Source organism: Pituophis catenifer, unplaced genomic scaffold (assembly GCF_029215685.1).
Source record: "Pituophis catenifer annectens isolate HBS135680 unplaced genomic scaffold, rPitCat1.0.hap2 SCAF_1, whole genome shotgun sequence".
NCBI classification, from domain to species: domain Eukaryota; kingdom Metazoa; phylum Chordata; class Lepidosauria; order Squamata; family Colubridae; genus Pituophis; species Pituophis catenifer.
Window position 1 is genome coordinate 9,594,549 of NW_027256881.1, and position 17,558 is coordinate 9,612,106.

The window sequence follows — 17,558 nt, forward strand, 5'->3', positions numbered from 1 at the left end:
GAGGCACCGCAGGCCGGTCCTTCACTGTTTCCACAGGCCAGAACTAAGCACCCCATGGGCTGGATCCGGCCCGCCGGCCTTGAGTTTGACACCCCTGAATTAGGGCTTATTTTCAGGGAAATATGATAAATGCATCCATCTGGCTGACGATCTTAACTGAGGCTTATTTTGGGTGGTAGGGCTTATATTACGAGCATCCTGAAAAATCACATTTGGGCTTAAGGCAGCCATCTTTTGGCATCTTTTTCTATTGCTTTCAGTTTATATCAAGATCTTTTCCAATAACTCCTTGCCTTCACAATACGGGTCCAAAGTATTTAAACTTTAGCTTTATTACTACTGTCATCCGGTTTTATTTTGTCTGGCACTGAATGATTTGTTCTTCTTGGTGTCCAAGGCATTCTTTACAATCTTTTCTAGCACCATAATTCAAAGACATCCATCACTGTCTCTGTTTACTCTTTCTAATAATGTAACTCTTACACCTCTATGCCACAATTGGGAGAACCGTGGCCTTGACAATATGTACAGGTAGTCCTTGACTTATGTTCACAATTAAGCCCAAAATTTCTTTTGGAAAGCAAGACCGTTATTAAGTAATTTTTTTGCCCCATTTTATGACCTTTTCTGCCATGGTTGTTAAGTGAATCATTGTAAGTTGTTAAATTAGTAACAGGATTGTTAAGTGAAATTTGGCTTCCCCGTTGACTTTGTTTGCCAGAAGGCTGCAAAAGGTGACCACATGACCCAGGGAAATTGCAACCCTCATAAATATGAGCCTGTTGCCAAACACCTGAATTTTGATCAAGTGAGCATGAGAATGCTGCAATGGTTGTGAGTGTGAAAACCAGCCGTAAATCGTTGTTTTTGGTGCTGCTGTAAATTCAAACAGTCACTAAAAGAATGGTTATAGGCCGAGGACTATCTGTAATCTGAAACCTTAGCCCCATTCCTTAGTTTGTGGACATTTCTCCCAGCAATTTTAATGCCAGTTTCTAGTTTGTCATTTTTCATATGTTCTACATCAGAATTTCTCAACCTTGTCCTTTTAAAGATGAGTGGACTTCAAATCCCAGAATTCCCCAGCCAGCTGGCTGGGGAATTCTGGGAGTTGAAGTTCACTCATCTTAAAGGGGACGAGGTTAAGAAACATTGTTCTATATAGATATTACAGAAGGCAAGTGAATATAGGCAACTTTGACACATTCCTTTTCCATTTTAAATCATCTGATTATTAAGGGCCATGAAGTCGTGGCTGACTCCTAGTGACTATATAGGTAGACTTCCCCCAAAACTATCTATTCTAACTTGATTTTCCAGGTCTTCCAATGGTACTCTCATTGCCACTGTTACATTCTAACTATAGGTCAAATTAATTACTATGATTCAATATTCATTTCCTGCTCATCATCCAAATTGTATAATAAGCTGTTGAGCTGGCTTGCTATATCCATGTTTTTAAACACCAGGCATAATTAGTTGTAATCCATCCAAAAGACTTGAAATAATCAATCAAAAGTAGGCACATTTTTTTGAATTTCCCTTGTTTGTTCTATTATCCATCAGATGCTGAGCAATATGATCCTTTCCTTTTCTGAATTCAGCTTTTATCCCTGACAGTTCTTATTCCGTGAAGTCTTTTTTTGTAAAACCCTGAGGATTATTTCAGAAGCATTTGCAAGATGTGCAATTGTTTGATAATTTCAGCATTCTTTAACATTGCCCCGCCTATCGTTAAAAACAGATCAGTAAAAATTCTTCTCATCTCTAGCACAGGTATTTATTCAAATACCCTTAACAGTATTACAAACACAAATTCCTTCCTTAGGTAAAAATGTAGGTTTAATGCAAAATCAGAACAAGCTCATACAGTGGATTTATGAATAGATACAAGTTAGGGGGGGAAGAATTAGATTTCAATATTTTTTTCTTGAATCGTACTAATTACTTTGACCTATTTACAGAGGAACGTGGTGGCTCAGTAGCTAAGACGCTGAGGTTGTCAATCGAAAAGTTGGCAGTTCAGCGGTTCGAATCCCTAGTGCCGTGTAACGGGGTGAGCTCCCGTTACTTGTCCCAGCTTCTGCCAACCTAGCAGTTCGAAAGCAAGTAAAAAATGCAAGTAGAAAAATAGGGACCACCTTTGGTGGGAAGGGAACAGCGTTCCGTGCTCCTTTGGCGTTTAGTCATGCCGGCCACATGACCACGGAGATGTCTTCGTACAGCGCTGGCTCTTCAGCTTTGAAATGGAGATGAGCACCGCTCCCTTGAGTCGGGAATGACTAGCACATATGTGCGAGGGGAACCTTTACCTTTACTTTATTTACAGACGTATGCATCTTTAATACATTGTTTTGTGTCAAAATGAATACCTGAGGACAGATATTTTATGACTAATTTACAAAGTCTATCGTTCGTGTGTTGGCTGGGGTGGGTCTCATTGAACTCAATGGGATTTACATATAGTACATATACTATACATTGTGTTAGATTGCAGAGTTAAGTGTTTTGGTCAGTTGACGGTGTCATTGAATTGTGCAGCAGCTGTCCAGATGAAGCCGGAGCCATTAACACAAACTTGTAGTCTTATATACACATAAATATATTTAACATACAAACTTATAGCAGTATTTGTCATCATCCAGAAAGAATAAAAACACAATATAATCAGAAATACAAAAAGCATCATGAGGTAAATTAAACAGTACAGGTAGTCCTCGACTTGCAACAGTTCATTTAGTGACTATTTGAAGTTACAACGGCACTGATAAAAGTGACTTATGACCATTTTTCACACATATGGCCTTTTTAGTATCCTCATGATCATGTGATTTACATTTGGATGCTTGAAAACTGGTTCATATTTATGATGATTGTAGTTTCCCGGGATCACATGATCCCCTTTTGCAACCTTCTACAAGGAAAGTCAATGGGAAGCCAGATTTGACTTAACAACCGTGTTACTAATATGAGTGGTACAGTGGCCTAGAAGTGGCGCTCTCGCCTCACAATCAGGAGGCTGTGAGTTCGATACTAGGTAGAGGCAGATATTTCTCTCTCTGGGCACAATGCACTCTGCATTGGCGATAGGAATGGCATCGAGCCAATAAACACTCAGCTCCATTCAATTGCCCCAACTCCACCCCGATGCAAAGGATTATGGGGTCATTAAAAGAAAAAAAAAACCCATGTTACTAACGTAACAACTGCAGTAGTTGACTTAACAACTGTGGCAAGGACAATGGAGCTCAGTTTTTGCTGGCAGAGGGTTGCAGGAGGCAGTCCCAGCCAAAAACGGAGCCTGGGAACCTGTTTTCTCTGGCAGAGGCACCACAGGTTGATCCTTCACTCATTCCAAGGCAGCCCCGCAGGCTGGATCTAAGCACCCCACAGGCCGAATCTGGCCCCCGGGCCTTGAGTTTCACACCCATGCACTAGACCAAACTGGCTCTCTATATATGGTAGATATGTGATAACTATAATTCTCTGTTTATGGTTTGCATACTCTATTTTTGTAATGATTTTTAAATTACTAACCATTTTGCTGTCTATATTTTTATAATGATTGTTTTTATATTGTGGTTTTACTTGAGTGTTGAATGCTGCCCAGAGTGGCATAGTGGTGACAGAGGTGGCTATATAAATTGAGTAAACACATTTCTTAAAAAAAGTAGCTAATATTTACTGATGTTTACCACTATGGATGACAGCCTGATTTTCTTCACTTTCTTCCTGATTAGGAATTCCCTTTGGCGGTTATTCGAAGGCCTCAATGCCATTGTGGCTTTGCAACAATTAATTTCCCACTGCATAATAGTTCTGACAGATCGTTTTGCAGCAGGCTTGAAAATGTCAGCGGTACGGCTGAAGTTTCAAATGCAGGAGACCATGGCTTTGTTTATCAAACTCCAGTCCAAGGTAAGGAGAGAGTCCATTGAGACCCATAATGCTCATACTCATATCATCTATCATCATATTAATATTTATATAGTAAATACACAGACAGACAAACACAGGGATTGAGGAAAGAAGACAGAAAATTACTGTGTTTCAACAACATTCTAGAACAGTGTTTCCCAACCTTGGCCATTTTAAGATGTATGGACTTCAATTTCCAGTATATCCCAGTCAGCATTGTTGAAATGTGTCCATTAAATAAGAAATGTGTCATTAAATAAGAGCTGTGGTGGCGCAGTGGTTAGAATGCAGTGCTGCAAGCTAACTTTGCCCACTGCCAGGAGTTTGATCCTGACCAGATCAAGGTTGACTCAGCCTTCCACCCTTCTTGAGGTGGTAAAATGAGGCCCCAGATCATTGGGGGCAATATACTGACATTATAAACCACCCAGAGAGTGCAGCAAGGGCACTGTGGAGCAGTATACAAGACCAAGTGCTATTGCTATCGTCATTCTGGGATTTGAAGTCCACACGTCTTAAAATGGCTACGGTTGGGAAGCACTGGTCTAGACTAACACTTCCATATTTGAACTTCCAGAATTGTCACCAATGGTCATCCTGGCTGGATAATTCCATGAAATAAAGTTCTGGAGATTGCCTGTCTTTTGTCATTTCCCCTTATTGCCACTCTTGCAGACACACAGGGGCAGATAGATAGATAGATAGATAGATAGATAGATAGATAGATAGATAGATAGATAGATAGATAGATAGATGATAGACAGACAGACAGACAGAGAGAGAGATTTGATGATTGATGATAGAGAAATAGAGAGATAATCATTAGACAATAGATAAATAGATTTGATGAGAGAGAGAGAGAGAGATTAGACATAGGTAGATAGATTTGATGATTGATGATAGAGAAATAGAGAGGTAATCATTAGACGATAGATAGATAAATAGATTTGATGAGAGAGAGAGAGAGAGAGATTAGACATAGGTAGGTAGGTAAGTAGATTTGATGATAGATAGATAGATAGATAGATAGATAGATAGATAGATAGATAGATAGATAGATAGATGATAGATAGACTGATAGATTGATTAGACGGTAGATAGGTAGGTAGATTTGATAATTGATGATAGAGAGAATAGATGATAGATAGACAGACAGACAGACAGAGGTAGAGAGATAGATTTGATGATTGATGATAGAGAAATAGAGAGATAAACATTGGACGATAGATAAATAGATTTGATGAGAGAAAGATTAGACATGGGTAGATAGATTTGATGATTGATGATAGAGAAATAGAAAGGTAATCATTAGACGATAGATAGATAGATATGTAAATAGATTTGAAGAGAGAGATATTAGACAGGTAAATTTGATGATTGATGATAGATAGAGAGAGAGAGATTAGACATAGGCAGGTAGGTAAGTAGATTTGATGATTGATGATAGATAGATAGATAGATAGATAGATAGATAGATAGATAGATAGATAGATTAGATGGTAGATAGGTAGATTTGATAATTGATAATAGAGAGAGATTAGATGATAGATAGATAGATAGATAGATAGATAGATAGATAGATAGATAGATAGATAGATAGATAGATAGTTAGATAGATAGATAAGACGATAGGTAGGTAGATAGGTAGGTAGATTTGATAATTGATAGAGAGATTAGATGATTAGATAGATAGATAGATAGATAGATAGATAGATAGATAGATAGATAGATAGATAGATAGATAAGACGGTAGGTAGGTAGATTTGATAATTGATAAAGAGAGAGATTAGATGATGAGATAGAGAGATAGAGAGATAAATGATAGATAGATAGATAGATAGATAGATAGATAGATAGATAGATAGATAGATAGATAGATAGGCAACACAAATAGAAAAAGGTGGACCTTGCATTGTGGACATCACCACCCATTTCATTATGTTCACCTCCTTATGGTTAGGAATGGTTTGTTTTTAGAGGTCCTATCCTCTTTTTAGAGTACAATTTAACATACCACTATAAAAGTATCCAAGGGCCTATATGGTAAGGTAGGGTGAGGCAGAATTCAAATTGCTCTGTTGTAGCAGTTACTATGCTGAATGGGACCAGAAGACATGTCAGTTTCAAATCTAACATGTGATAGAGAAAAGTGAAACTGGATGACTTTGGGACAGTCTCTCCCTCTCTTAGCGCAACCATCTTTGTGAAGTTGGGGTGGAATCTGGCATTGAGAAGAGGCGGGAAATGAAACAGTTGACTCCCTTGTGAGGAGCAAGAGGCTGAAGGGAGATCCTCCCTAAAACTTTGCAGTATTTATCTAGTAGTTATGCAGTGTTGTGCTTTAGTCTGGCAAGATTCCTGTCTGTAGTCGAGCAACAATAAATATACTGCTCCGATCAGTTCATTGTGTCATTTTTGGTTCCTTATGCCTAACAATTATGGGCTTAACGTTGATAAACTTCTGGAAGAAAGGCAGTGTCTACATCTAATAAGTAAATAAACTCTCATCCTATACTCTGTTCTGTTCTCCTGTGCTTTTAATGCTGTTTTCAGAAGGTTTACAGGGTTTTTAAACTGTTTTTCCCCCCATGGTTGAGCTGCATTCATTTCATGGTTTCACAACTTCTGAGCATTTCCCCTTGAAACTGTGTCTTATCAATGTTCATCTTCTTTAATGCTGCCTGGAAGCCATTTGCAGTGAAAGATAAACCACACTCTGTAGGTCTGTGTCCCTGTGTGTCCAAGTTCATCTCTAAAAAGATCTCCAACTGCTTTTGCTAAAAAAAAAAAAAAGGAAGATTTTCAAATTCCAGTTTTCCCACTGTTATCTCAGCCGTCCGCCCCTTTGACCAATAGCCCCTGAAACAAAATGATATATTTATTTATGAGATATTATATGCCAGCCATCTTGCTGTCATGTGACTCTGGGTGGCTCAAGTTGAATAAGAATCATGGCAAAAGGAAGAGAGAGAGAGAGAGAGAGAGAGAGAGAGAGAGAGAAAGAAAAGAAAGAAAAAAGGAAAGAGAAGAAAGGAAGGAAGGAAGGAAGGAAGGAAGGAAGGAAGAAGGAAGGAAGAAAGAAAGAAAGAAAGAAAGAAAGAAAGAAAGAAAGAAAGAAAGAAAGAAAGAAAGAAAGAAAGAAAGAAAGAAAGAAAGAAAGCCAATTCCCTTGAAGAAAGATAGGCTAGAAATTTACTATATTTATTTATTTATTATTTATTTATTAGTTGCATTTTTATGCCGCTCATCTCCCGAGGGACTCTGGGCGGCTTTAAATTTAAATAGTAAATAGATATAAATAAATGTCAACATTTTAAAAATAAGCAATACTTCCTATAGAGTCCTACTGGGCTCACACATAATAATTTAACCTGGCTTCATACCACGTAACTGCTCTCTTTACATAGCATGCTACACCCAAAAAACCAAATCACAGCTTAACATATTGGCTTGGTTCATCCAGCATCTGAAGACAGCAATTGGGCTCCACAAACCCAAATGCACAAGCATAGAATAGGTGGCACCTGGCTCAACAGTAGTAACTGCAAGAGAGGGACCTTGGAGTCCTAGTGGGCAACCACTTAAATATGAGCCAGAAGTCTGCCGTAGCTGCCAAAAAAGCCAACCCAGTCCTAGGTTGCAATAATAGAGAGATAGAATCAAGATCATGTGAAGTGTTAATGCCATTTTATAATGCCGGACAGTGAGAACAATAAACAAGTGGAAGGGTTTGCTTTCAGAAGTTGTGGGTGCGCCAGTACTGGAGGTTTTTTAAAAAAGAGATTGGATAACCATTTGTCTGAAATGATATAGTTGTTTCCTGCTTGTGTAGAGGGTTGGACTGGATGATCTCAAAAATCTCTTGCAACTATGTCATTCTGTTATTCTATTTATTTATTTATTTATTTATTTATTTATTAATTAATTAATTAATTAATTAATTAATTAATTACATTTTTATACCGCCCCCTCTCCTGAAGGACTCGGGGCAGTGAATAGCCAAGATTAAAAAACATACAATATAAACATTAAAACACATTTAAAACAAAATTAAATCTCTAATGGCTTTCCCCAATTTAAAACCCCTTACCCATAAAATTCACCAATAAAACATTTTAAGCCAGCCCGACTTGCCGAAATAGAAACGTTTTCAGAGCCTGGTGAAAGGTTCGGGGGTCCGGGATCAGTCGTATCCCTGGGGGTAGCTCATTCCAGAGGGCAGGTGCCCCCACAGAGAAGGCTCTTCCCTGGGGGGTCGCCAGTTGACATTGCCTGACCGACGGCACCCTAAGGAGACCCTCTCTGTGGGAGCGTATTGGCCGGTGGGAGGTTATCGGTGGCAGAAGGCGGTCTCGTAAATAACCGGGCCCTAAGCCATGGAGCGCTTTGAAGATGAGAACCAGTACCTTGAAGCGCACCCGGAAGACCACCGGAAGCCAATGCAGCTCGCGCAGGAGAGGTGTTACATGGGAGCACCATGTTGCCCCCATATGACCTTATCGGAAGTGGGATTCACTTACTTCTCTACCAGTTCACAATTGCGAGCATGCATGCCATGCATGCTCACTTCGCTCACTCATGCCACCTCTGTGCATGCACACAGCCTTCTGCGCATGTGCAGTAATTACACATTATGTCCGGGCAGCGTGGGCGGAGCCTTCCACAGTCACCGCTACCAGTTCGTGCAATCCGAACAGAACCGGCTGAATCCCACCACTGGACAGTATTAGCAAAAAAGCAATTTAATAAGTAATGGGAGGAACAGTTTTGATTTGACTGTGGTCAAATATGTCATTTATGTTTGCTTGCAGATACCCGTTGTATTGACCGGAATTTTCTCCCCACCAAATCAAAAGCCCTTGTTGCTTTGTCGAGCTTCCCAGGAGCGGGAAATACGTGGGTTCGCCATTTGATAGAGCATGCCACAGGAATCTACACAGGGAGCTATTACTTTGATGGAACTCTGTATAATAAAGGTATGTGTTGACTCTTCGCTAGACTGAATTGGATCAAGCTGTGGATTAGAAGCAGGCAATCTTTTGGAAGTCAATGGACAACCTAAACTATGGCGCCATGTGGTGGGTGAAAGTCTGTAGAGATTCTCAGTCATCCAGGTCATGATTGTCCCAAAAGTGCTTTTTCAGGACGCAACTGAACTTCCTTGTTTTTTTTTTTTTTTTAAGACGTTTCGCTTCTCATCCAAGAAGCTTCTTCAGCTCTGACAGGACAGTGGGGGGATGGAAGGATTTATATTCCTTGCAGACAGCTGGTCATTTGCATCCTTTTAGAGCAGTGTTTCTCAACCTTGGAAGCTTGAAGATGGGTGGACTTCAATTCCCAGAATCCCCCAGCCAGCGCTGCTGACCTAAAGCATTAGGCAGCTGCCAGTTGGGGGATTCTGGGAATTGAAGTCCACCCATCTTCAAACTTCCAAAGTTGAGAAACACTGTTTTAGAGGGTTGTTGAAGCACTTGGAGGTTTATCTGTATCCTTAGGGTCACATGAGTAGTGCTCCTGGTTCCTGTAATCTGCATTTTTTATCTAGAAATCAAAGGGTGTGCATCCCAAATTGTATAGCTAAACGTCTGTAAAGATTCTCAGTTATCCAGGTCATGGTTGTCCCAAAGGTGCTTTTTCAGGAGGCAAACTGGACTTTCTTGTTTTTTCTTTTGAAGACGTTTCGCTTCTCATCCAAGAAGCTTCTTCATATATAAATCCTTCCATTCCCCACTTTCCTGTCAGAGCTGTAGGAGCTTCTTGGAGGAGAAGTGAAATGTGTTCAAAGAGAAAACAAGAAAGTCCAATTGCCTCCTGAAAAAGCACTTTGAGACATGTGGTATGTGGTTTTCCAAAATGGGTGCCACAATGGTTACCCATCTCCAAATGCCTGTTAAGGGGTAAAACCACTCTACATTAACTTCTCTACATTTGCAGCATGGTCTCTAAAACCCTTGGTTTACTTTTGGTTTGCAAGCTAGACAATTGCTACTATCTTCTAGATCTTTTGAGACTACAGCTACCAGAATTCCAAGGAAAATAGTTATGATAACTACTGTATGTGCCCAATTACATTAGCTAAGGTGTTCTAAATTCCTGTTATCTATCTATTATGGATGCATATGCTTTGAAAATTATTTGAAAGAAATACTTCTGAATGGATCCAAAAGTTTCTATTTGAAACAGTCCCTTCTTTTTAGACTTCTACATGACCCTGGAAAATGTCAAATGCTAAATATTGCTACAGCTAGCTCATAAAAGACATAGCTATTACGATTTTGACATTAAAATGACTACATCTTTTATCTGAGCCTGGAGTAAGAATGGCTGTATTAATGAATCATATTAAAGACATGGTTGCTTTTATCTGGCCGGTGGTGAGATGGATGGCAAATAATTAAAAAATAATAATAATAAAATAAAAATAGAACAGAACAGAGCAACAGGACAGGACAGGACAGGACAGGACAGGACAGGACAACAGAACAGAACAGAACAGAACAGAACAGAACAGAACAGAACAGAACAAAGATACGATTGCTTTTATGAGTTGACTAATTAAAGTAGTGAGGTTTCCAGTTCGAAGAGATGTATCCTTGTGCTCTGCTCATTCTGAAAAACCTCTTTTGACCAAACCCAAGATTGTGTATTCTAAATGTGATCACCCTTCTCTTTAGTTCCAATTTTGGAGCCTACATTTATTTAATTCCTCATTCACCATCACATGCTTATATTGCTAAGTAATGCTCACCAATTATACTATGCAAGCATATAATTAGAATTTCTAAAGATATTTAAATATCAATTCCAGGTGCAATTCAAGGTGTTGGTTATTACCCTTTAAAGCCCTGCATGGCATGGCTCCAGGTTACTTAAGGAACTGTCTCACCCTGATGGGACTGGCTTGCCCTACCCATGCTGGCAGAGGAGGCATACTGCAAATCCCATCAGCCAAGGAATTTTGGCTGGTGGGATCCAGGAAAGGAGCCTTTTCTGCAGGGGTGGGATTCAAAAATTTTAGCAACTGGTTCTCTGCCTGGTTGCTGGATGGGCGTGCCCATGGTGGGCGTGGCCTACTCGACCTCATGCACCATGGTGGGGGGATGTTTTCGCCCTCCCCAAGCTCTGGAGGTTTTCCTCGAGCCTCTGGGAGGACGAAAACAGCCTCCCCCAGGCTCCAGAGGCAGGAAATGGGCCTGTTTCCGAACTTCCGGGAGGCTCGTTTTTCGCCCTCCCAGAGCCTCCATGCAGGCGCTGTACTTACCTGGTATCCAAAACAGGCCATGTGGAGACTCCTGGGAGGAGAGCGGCAGGGTGGGCAGGACAGGGCCAGACAGTCCTTGCAACTACCAGTTCGGCGAACCAGATGTAAAATTAACATCCGGTTTGCCCGAACTGGTCCGAAGTGGCTGAATCACACCCCTGGTTCTCTGCCATAGCTCCTGTCCTTTGGAATATTTTACCCCCTGAGGTGAGATTGGCTCTACTGACCTTCTGTAAGGATCTTAAGACCAGTGGGGGAGTATCACACTGGAGGAGGTTGATTAATTAACAACCAATCTCACCTCCGTCCCCCACAAACTGGCTCTCTCCTTCCCCTGTCACCTCTGAAGTGAACTTGGATGAAGCCATTTTGTGCTGCCTCACAGTTGCCATGAAGCCTGAGAGGGGGAAGGGAGAGCGGAAAATAGATAGCGCAGCATATTGTCAAAATAAAAAGTTTTCCTGTGGGAACCAAGGTCATTGTAACAGGTGGCTGGTGAAGGAGGAGAGGAACCAGCCAGCTATATTAATGTGACTGATGACACTGGGAAATGGGGAAGTTTTACTCTTTTAATTAGGTGAAAATCATGGGAACTTTTAGAGTTGGTTTTCACTGGCTGTGCTGATATGATGTATCTAATAAATATGTTCTTTGAGGAATTTACCTACCTTGGAGTTCATCTTTCAATGGGTGCATTACTCGAAATGTTGACATTCCTATTTTGTAACTATGATTTGACTTTGATGATGTTTTCATTTTGTTGTATCAGGAATATTTATCTTCGGTGATTTAAATATTTTTATACTGTAGCCCACCTACACGATGGGCAGCAAATAAATTAAATAAAAAATAATTTCAGAATGAAAATTAATTTAAGTCATAAACAATTAAACACACACCATTTTTAATAACCAAGCTCTTAATGGCTATTTTTAAATGTCAACAAAGGCTTCACTTTGCTCTGTGAATGGAAACACGGATAACTACAGAAAAGATTTGACCTGGGTCACCACCCGATGACAATTACATCATTTGTACAGGGGTGGGGTTCAAAACTTTTAGCAACCGGTTCTCTGCCTGGTTGCTGGGTGGGCATGGCCATGGTGGGTGTGGCCTACTCGGACTCCTGCACCAGGGCAGTGGGGGGCATTTTTGCCCTCCCCAGGTTCCAGAGGCTTTTCTCAAGCCTCCGGGAGGGTGAAAACGGCCTCGCATGGGCTCCGGAGGCCTTCCAGAAGGCCGGAAACGAGCCTATTTCTGGGCTTCTGGTACTTACGGTTGGCCTGTTTTTCGCCCTCCCCAGGCTCCGGAGGCTTTCCTTGAGCCTCTGGGAGGGCGAAAACGGCCTTCCCCAGGCTCCAGAGGCCAGAAATGATCCCGTTTCCAGGCTTCTGGAACTTCCGAGAGGCCCATTTTTTGGCCCTCCCAGAGCCTCTGCGCAGGTGCTGCACTTACCTGGCATCCAAAATGGGCCGGATGGAGACTCCTGGGAGGCACGGGGTGGGCAGGGTCAGCCAGTCCTTGCAACTACCGGTTTAGTGAACCAGATTAAAATTAACATCCGGTTCGCCCAAACTGCTCCAAACCAGCTGAATCCCATCCCTGCATTTGTAGGGGAACTTCTTCAGATGATTTTAATAAATGGGGAGGAATTATAGAGAAGAAGGTATTTTCTCATGTAACATATATCCGAGACTTTTTAAGACTCTGAAAATAGTAACGCCAGTCTTTACATCCTGGCCAGGTTTCAAAGGAGAAAAGGACCACTGGAGAAGCAGAAGAACTATTTGTGTCAAAACACATGAGAGTGGCAGAAAGGAAATTGAAATGTTTGATGCGGCCATCTTATTGATACGCAACCCGTACAAATCATTGGTGGCGGAATTCAACCGGAAATGTGCTGGCCATCTTGGTTATGCCACAGACCAGAATTGGAAAAGTAAAGGTAACTAGAATAGCTAGCTTTCTTGTGATCATTTTGGCCCTGGGAATATTTCTTCCTACCATGGAAGGATTGCGGTCAGTTTGGTATGGCAACAGAAAAGGGTCAATTAGAAGCACAGCCAAATCCACCCATAGCATCTCTCAGCAACTTCCTCAGATGGTTAATTCATTCTGGAACAAAAATATAAAGGATCTCAAAGTGAGTGAGTAGCAGTTCTTTTCTTGCCCACAGATAAATTGGGAGCTGCTAGCACTTTTAGCAGTTCAAATCCCTAGTGCCGCATAACGGGTGAGCTCCCATTACTTGTCCCAGCTTCTGCCAACCTAGCAGCTCGAAAGCACGTAAAAAATGCAAGTAGAAAAATAGGGACCACCTTTGGTGGGAAGGTAACAGCATTCCGTGCACCTTTGGCATTTAGTCATGCTGGCCACATGACCACGGAGATGTCTTCAGACAGCACTGGCTCTTTGGCTTTGAAACGGAGAAGAGCACCACCCCCTAGAGTCGGGAACGACTAGCACATATGTGCGAGGGGAAATTTTACCTTTACCTTTATCACTTTTAACATAGATTGGAACTCATTGAATCCTTCCCATAAGTAGTAACCATTTAAGCCAGGGGTGTCAAACTCTATTTCATTGAGAGCCGCATCAGGGTTGTGTTTGACCTCGGGGGAGCGGGGGTGTATGTGGTCATGGTAGGTGTGGCCATCTTGACGTCACTCATGTCGGGGGCGCCTGTGGTGGCCCAAGTGCTTTGCCAGCGAAAACAGGCTCCCGAGCTCCGTTTTCGGCTAGGACGGCCTCCAGCAACCCTCTGCTAGTGAAAACGGAGCTCAGGAGGGCTGTGGCTCCATTTTCACTGGCAGAGGCACCTCAAGCCGGTCCTTTGCTGTTTCCAGGGTGGCCCCGTGGGCCAGATCTAAGCACCCCATGTGCTGGACCCTTGAGTTTGATACCCCTGCTTTAAGCAAACCCTTCCAGACATGTGAGGCCACTGCAGAAAAGGCCCTCTCTCTTATGTTAGCCAGCCAAACAGCTTTATTTCAAATGTTATTTCTACTCTTCTCTGACCCTTCTATGGCTACCTACTGTAGGAGATGAGCAGGCAAAGCTTGGGGCAGAATCAAGTGAGGAATCAGCCTAGAATCGTTACGTTCCCAGAAATGGTCCAAGTCCAGCCCCCCTTTATCTAGTGCCAATTTAGTGCTGACCATTAGTTGACTAAGATTTAAGAAGGTGCAACTGATTTTTTTTCTGCACAGTGCTTCGAAAAGCCGCATAAAGCATCTTTATTGTCTTTCTCGCCCCGCAGAATGGCCTGATTTTGTAAACAGCTATGCTTCTTGGTGGGCCTCTCATGTGCTCGATTGGCTTAAATATGGCAAGCATCTCCTCGTGGTTCATTACGAAGATTTAGAAGAAGCCCTTCTTCCCAAGCTGAGGGAGATGGTTGAATTTCTGAACATCACAGTGACTTACGACCGGCTCCTCTGCGTTGAAAACAATCGAGACGGGAATTTCAAGCGGTCGGGAGCCAAGCAGAAAGGGTTTGAACCCTTCACAAAGGAAATGAAAGAAGGGATAGATCAGTTTATTGTGATCGTGGACAAAGCCCTACGTGAGAGGAACTTTACGGGGCTGCCAAAAATGTATTTGCGCAGATGATGCCCTGCAGCCAGCTAGCTGCATTGTTAAAGGGAAGACCGAATAATGAAATTAAAGAAAAGGCTAGGATTTTATAGCATTTAAAAGCAAGATTTGCACAGAGTCTGCTGATGAATGCAAATTCTTAAGACTTGGACAGTCTTCAGGGTACTAAGTGCTATGAAAGGCAAGCAATGAAGGATGGAAATTAGGTTATAAACCGAGGCAAAAGCCATTAGCATCTCTGCCTGTGTGTGTCCTTTTCTCTATAAATGGCTACGAATTTTAACATTTTTGTGCACTGCTAATTCTGGGAAATGTGGCTGGGGGCGGGAAGCAACAGTGTCCTTTCTCTTATCCTTACTGCCTACTAGCAATATTTTCTCAAGAGTATCTGACATTTTTATAGAGGTTTTTGGCAATTCAAATGTGTATTTTTCCCCTGGGGTTTTGGTTTGTTGGTTCTTTTGTTTCAAAACTCATCCTGATAAATATTTTTAGTGAAGCAAGTTAATGGAAAAAAAAACAATAATTGTCTTTGTCTTTTTTTTCCCCGCCATTGCATATGAAACATGAAGATATCGCAGTAGCTTCTTCCTATTTCTTATTTACAGGATAATCCTGTATGTGTGTATTTAGCTGTAAGACTTGACGAGTACAATGGGATTTACTCCCAGGTAAGTGTGTTGGGGATTATAGGCTTAGCAATGAAATTAGTTTGCTGGAAATTATTTTCATAAACATATTTCTTTAATTGGTTTATAACGGGTGTCAAACTCACGGCGTAATGGCATCGTCATGTGATGTATCGCAACTTTTTACCCCTTCGCTAAACTGGCCGTGGACCGGGGTGAAATCCGGCAGGTTCTGGAGAATTGGTAGCAGAAATTTTGAGCAGTTTGGAGAACCAGCAAATACCACCTCTGGCTGGCCTCAGAGTGGGGTGGGAATGGAGATTTTGCAGTATCCTTCCCCTGCCATGTCCACCAAGCCACACTACGCCCACCAAGCCACGCCCACAGAACCGGTAGTAAAAAATTAGGATTCCACCACTCCCGTAGACGTGGTCAGTGTGTAACGCATTCAGCCCATGGGCCTGGAGTTTGACAGCCCTGTTTTATAATAACAATAGTTCCAGAAACATTGCAAACACAATGGCTTTCTGCCCCTTAAATGATTAAATAAGAGTGCATTCATTTTAAGAGACATGGATCGTGACACTGAATAAGGTATATATAAGGACTTAGCGAGTTATCCTGAACTCGCTAATCCATAAACTTGTGGCTCAGGGGTGGTATTCACTTACATTCGCTACCAGTTCGCAAATGTGAGCGTGTACACGCAGGACCTTCTGCGCATGCACAAAGCATCAAGAATATGATGTAATGACATCCGGGTGGGTGGGCAGAGCCTCTTGCTGCCTCCGCTACCGGTTCGCTCGAACCGGATAAAACTGGCTGAATATCACCATTGTTGTGGTTCTTACGGAAAGCCATCCGGGCAGTTAACCATTCTTGCCATTCAATAAAGGAGACCGTATTTCACCATCTAAACTTTATTCAGTGCTGCAAGATCCGGTACAATGTAAAAAAAAAAAAAAGCAATAGTATATGATTACAACATGAGTAACAACTAGCAGCTGTTGTGACCCAGGCCCGAGTAGGTAGTAATCGACGTAAACAGTTCCAAAACAAACAGACTTTATTAAAACAGCTGAGAATTAACTCATTCTCAGCGTAGTCCAAACTAAATTAAAACAAATTCTTCATAACACAAATTCTTCAGTCTAATCACCAACCTTGGTATAATTAGGCAAACTGCCAAAGGCTTCTCTTGGCAAAGTTCAGAAGCAGAAGACGCCAACAAGAGATAAGTGCAGCAAGACTATCAACGTTGTTTTCTGACAAAGAGCCCAAGAGCCGTTACTGGTCTTTTAAGCCTTATGCGAGGGGCCAATTATCTCTTGGCCCTACTCCCGAGTTGTCCTCTTTGCTTTAGCTGCTCTTGCCTTCTGGCAGCTCTTCTCATACGTGCACTAGGAACAGGCTCCTCCTGTTCCTCTGCCTCTCTACTGTAAGCCTCTGGAGGCTCCGGAGTCTGCACATCACTCCCCGATGGTCCTGGCCCCATCTCTGCCTCTGACGCAGACCCTCATCCAGGACTGGCCCATGTTCTTCCTCAGCCTCATCACTGTCCGACTCTGCTGCCAGCTCCTCAGGCTGCTGGCGAACCACAACAGCAGCATGTTCCAAAAAACAGACCATGTGCTCCAAGCTATAACAATGTAAGAAGGCAAATCCATCTGGTTCAGTTCCAAGCTAGGAGAAAGACGCTGGAAACAACATGGAGGCTGAACTGATTGGAAAGATGGTTTATTGATGAACAGACCCACCAGGGTTTGTGAATGTGGGTCAGCTGAACAATTGGTTTGATAAGTACATGGATTTTTATAAGTTTCAGAGATGCTGCTAGGGGGGCTTGTGCAATGTCTGAAATGCCCTTAGGAGCTTGTGGAATGTAGTGAGCTCTGTGTCTTCTGCTAAATGGTAGTGGGTCAATCCTATTATGTCCTGAAGGGTCATGTCCTGTTCTTCTTAATCCCATCATCCTGGAGCTGAAGGTCTTTTGTTTTGTAGATAGGATGGCCCAGTCTTTCTTAATGGGCACCAAATATCTGCTGGGTGGGGGGAAGGGGCTATTAAGAAAGGCTGAGTCTGCTTTCTGTCTCTGAGCGTATTTCTCAATTTCTCCCTTTGGGAAAATATAATAATCTGCCTTTTTATTATTT

The 17,558-nt window shown here is 42.0% G+C and overlaps 1 protein-coding gene across 2 annotated transcripts in view; it reads left to right on the forward strand.

Annotated features, from left to right (window-relative positions):
- WSCD1 (WSC domain containing 1) overlaps nt 1–15,270 on the forward strand; it is a 51,554-nt gene extending 36,284 nt beyond the window's left edge. For both annotated transcript variants that reach the window (XM_070945559.1, XM_070945551.1), the window contains exons 6-9: nt 3,741–3,918; nt 8,730–8,894; nt 12,924–13,124; nt 14,439–15,270. In XM_070945559.1, the coding sequence (XP_070801660.1) occupies nt 3,741–3,918; nt 8,730–8,894; nt 12,924–13,124; nt 14,439–14,791 (897 nt within the window). In that variant the 3' untranslated portion in view covers nt 14,792–15,270. The remainder of the gene's footprint in view (nt 1–3,740; nt 3,919–8,729; nt 8,895–12,923; nt 13,125–14,438) is intronic.
- The last annotated feature ends 2,288 nt before the right edge of the window (nt 15,271–17,558 follow it).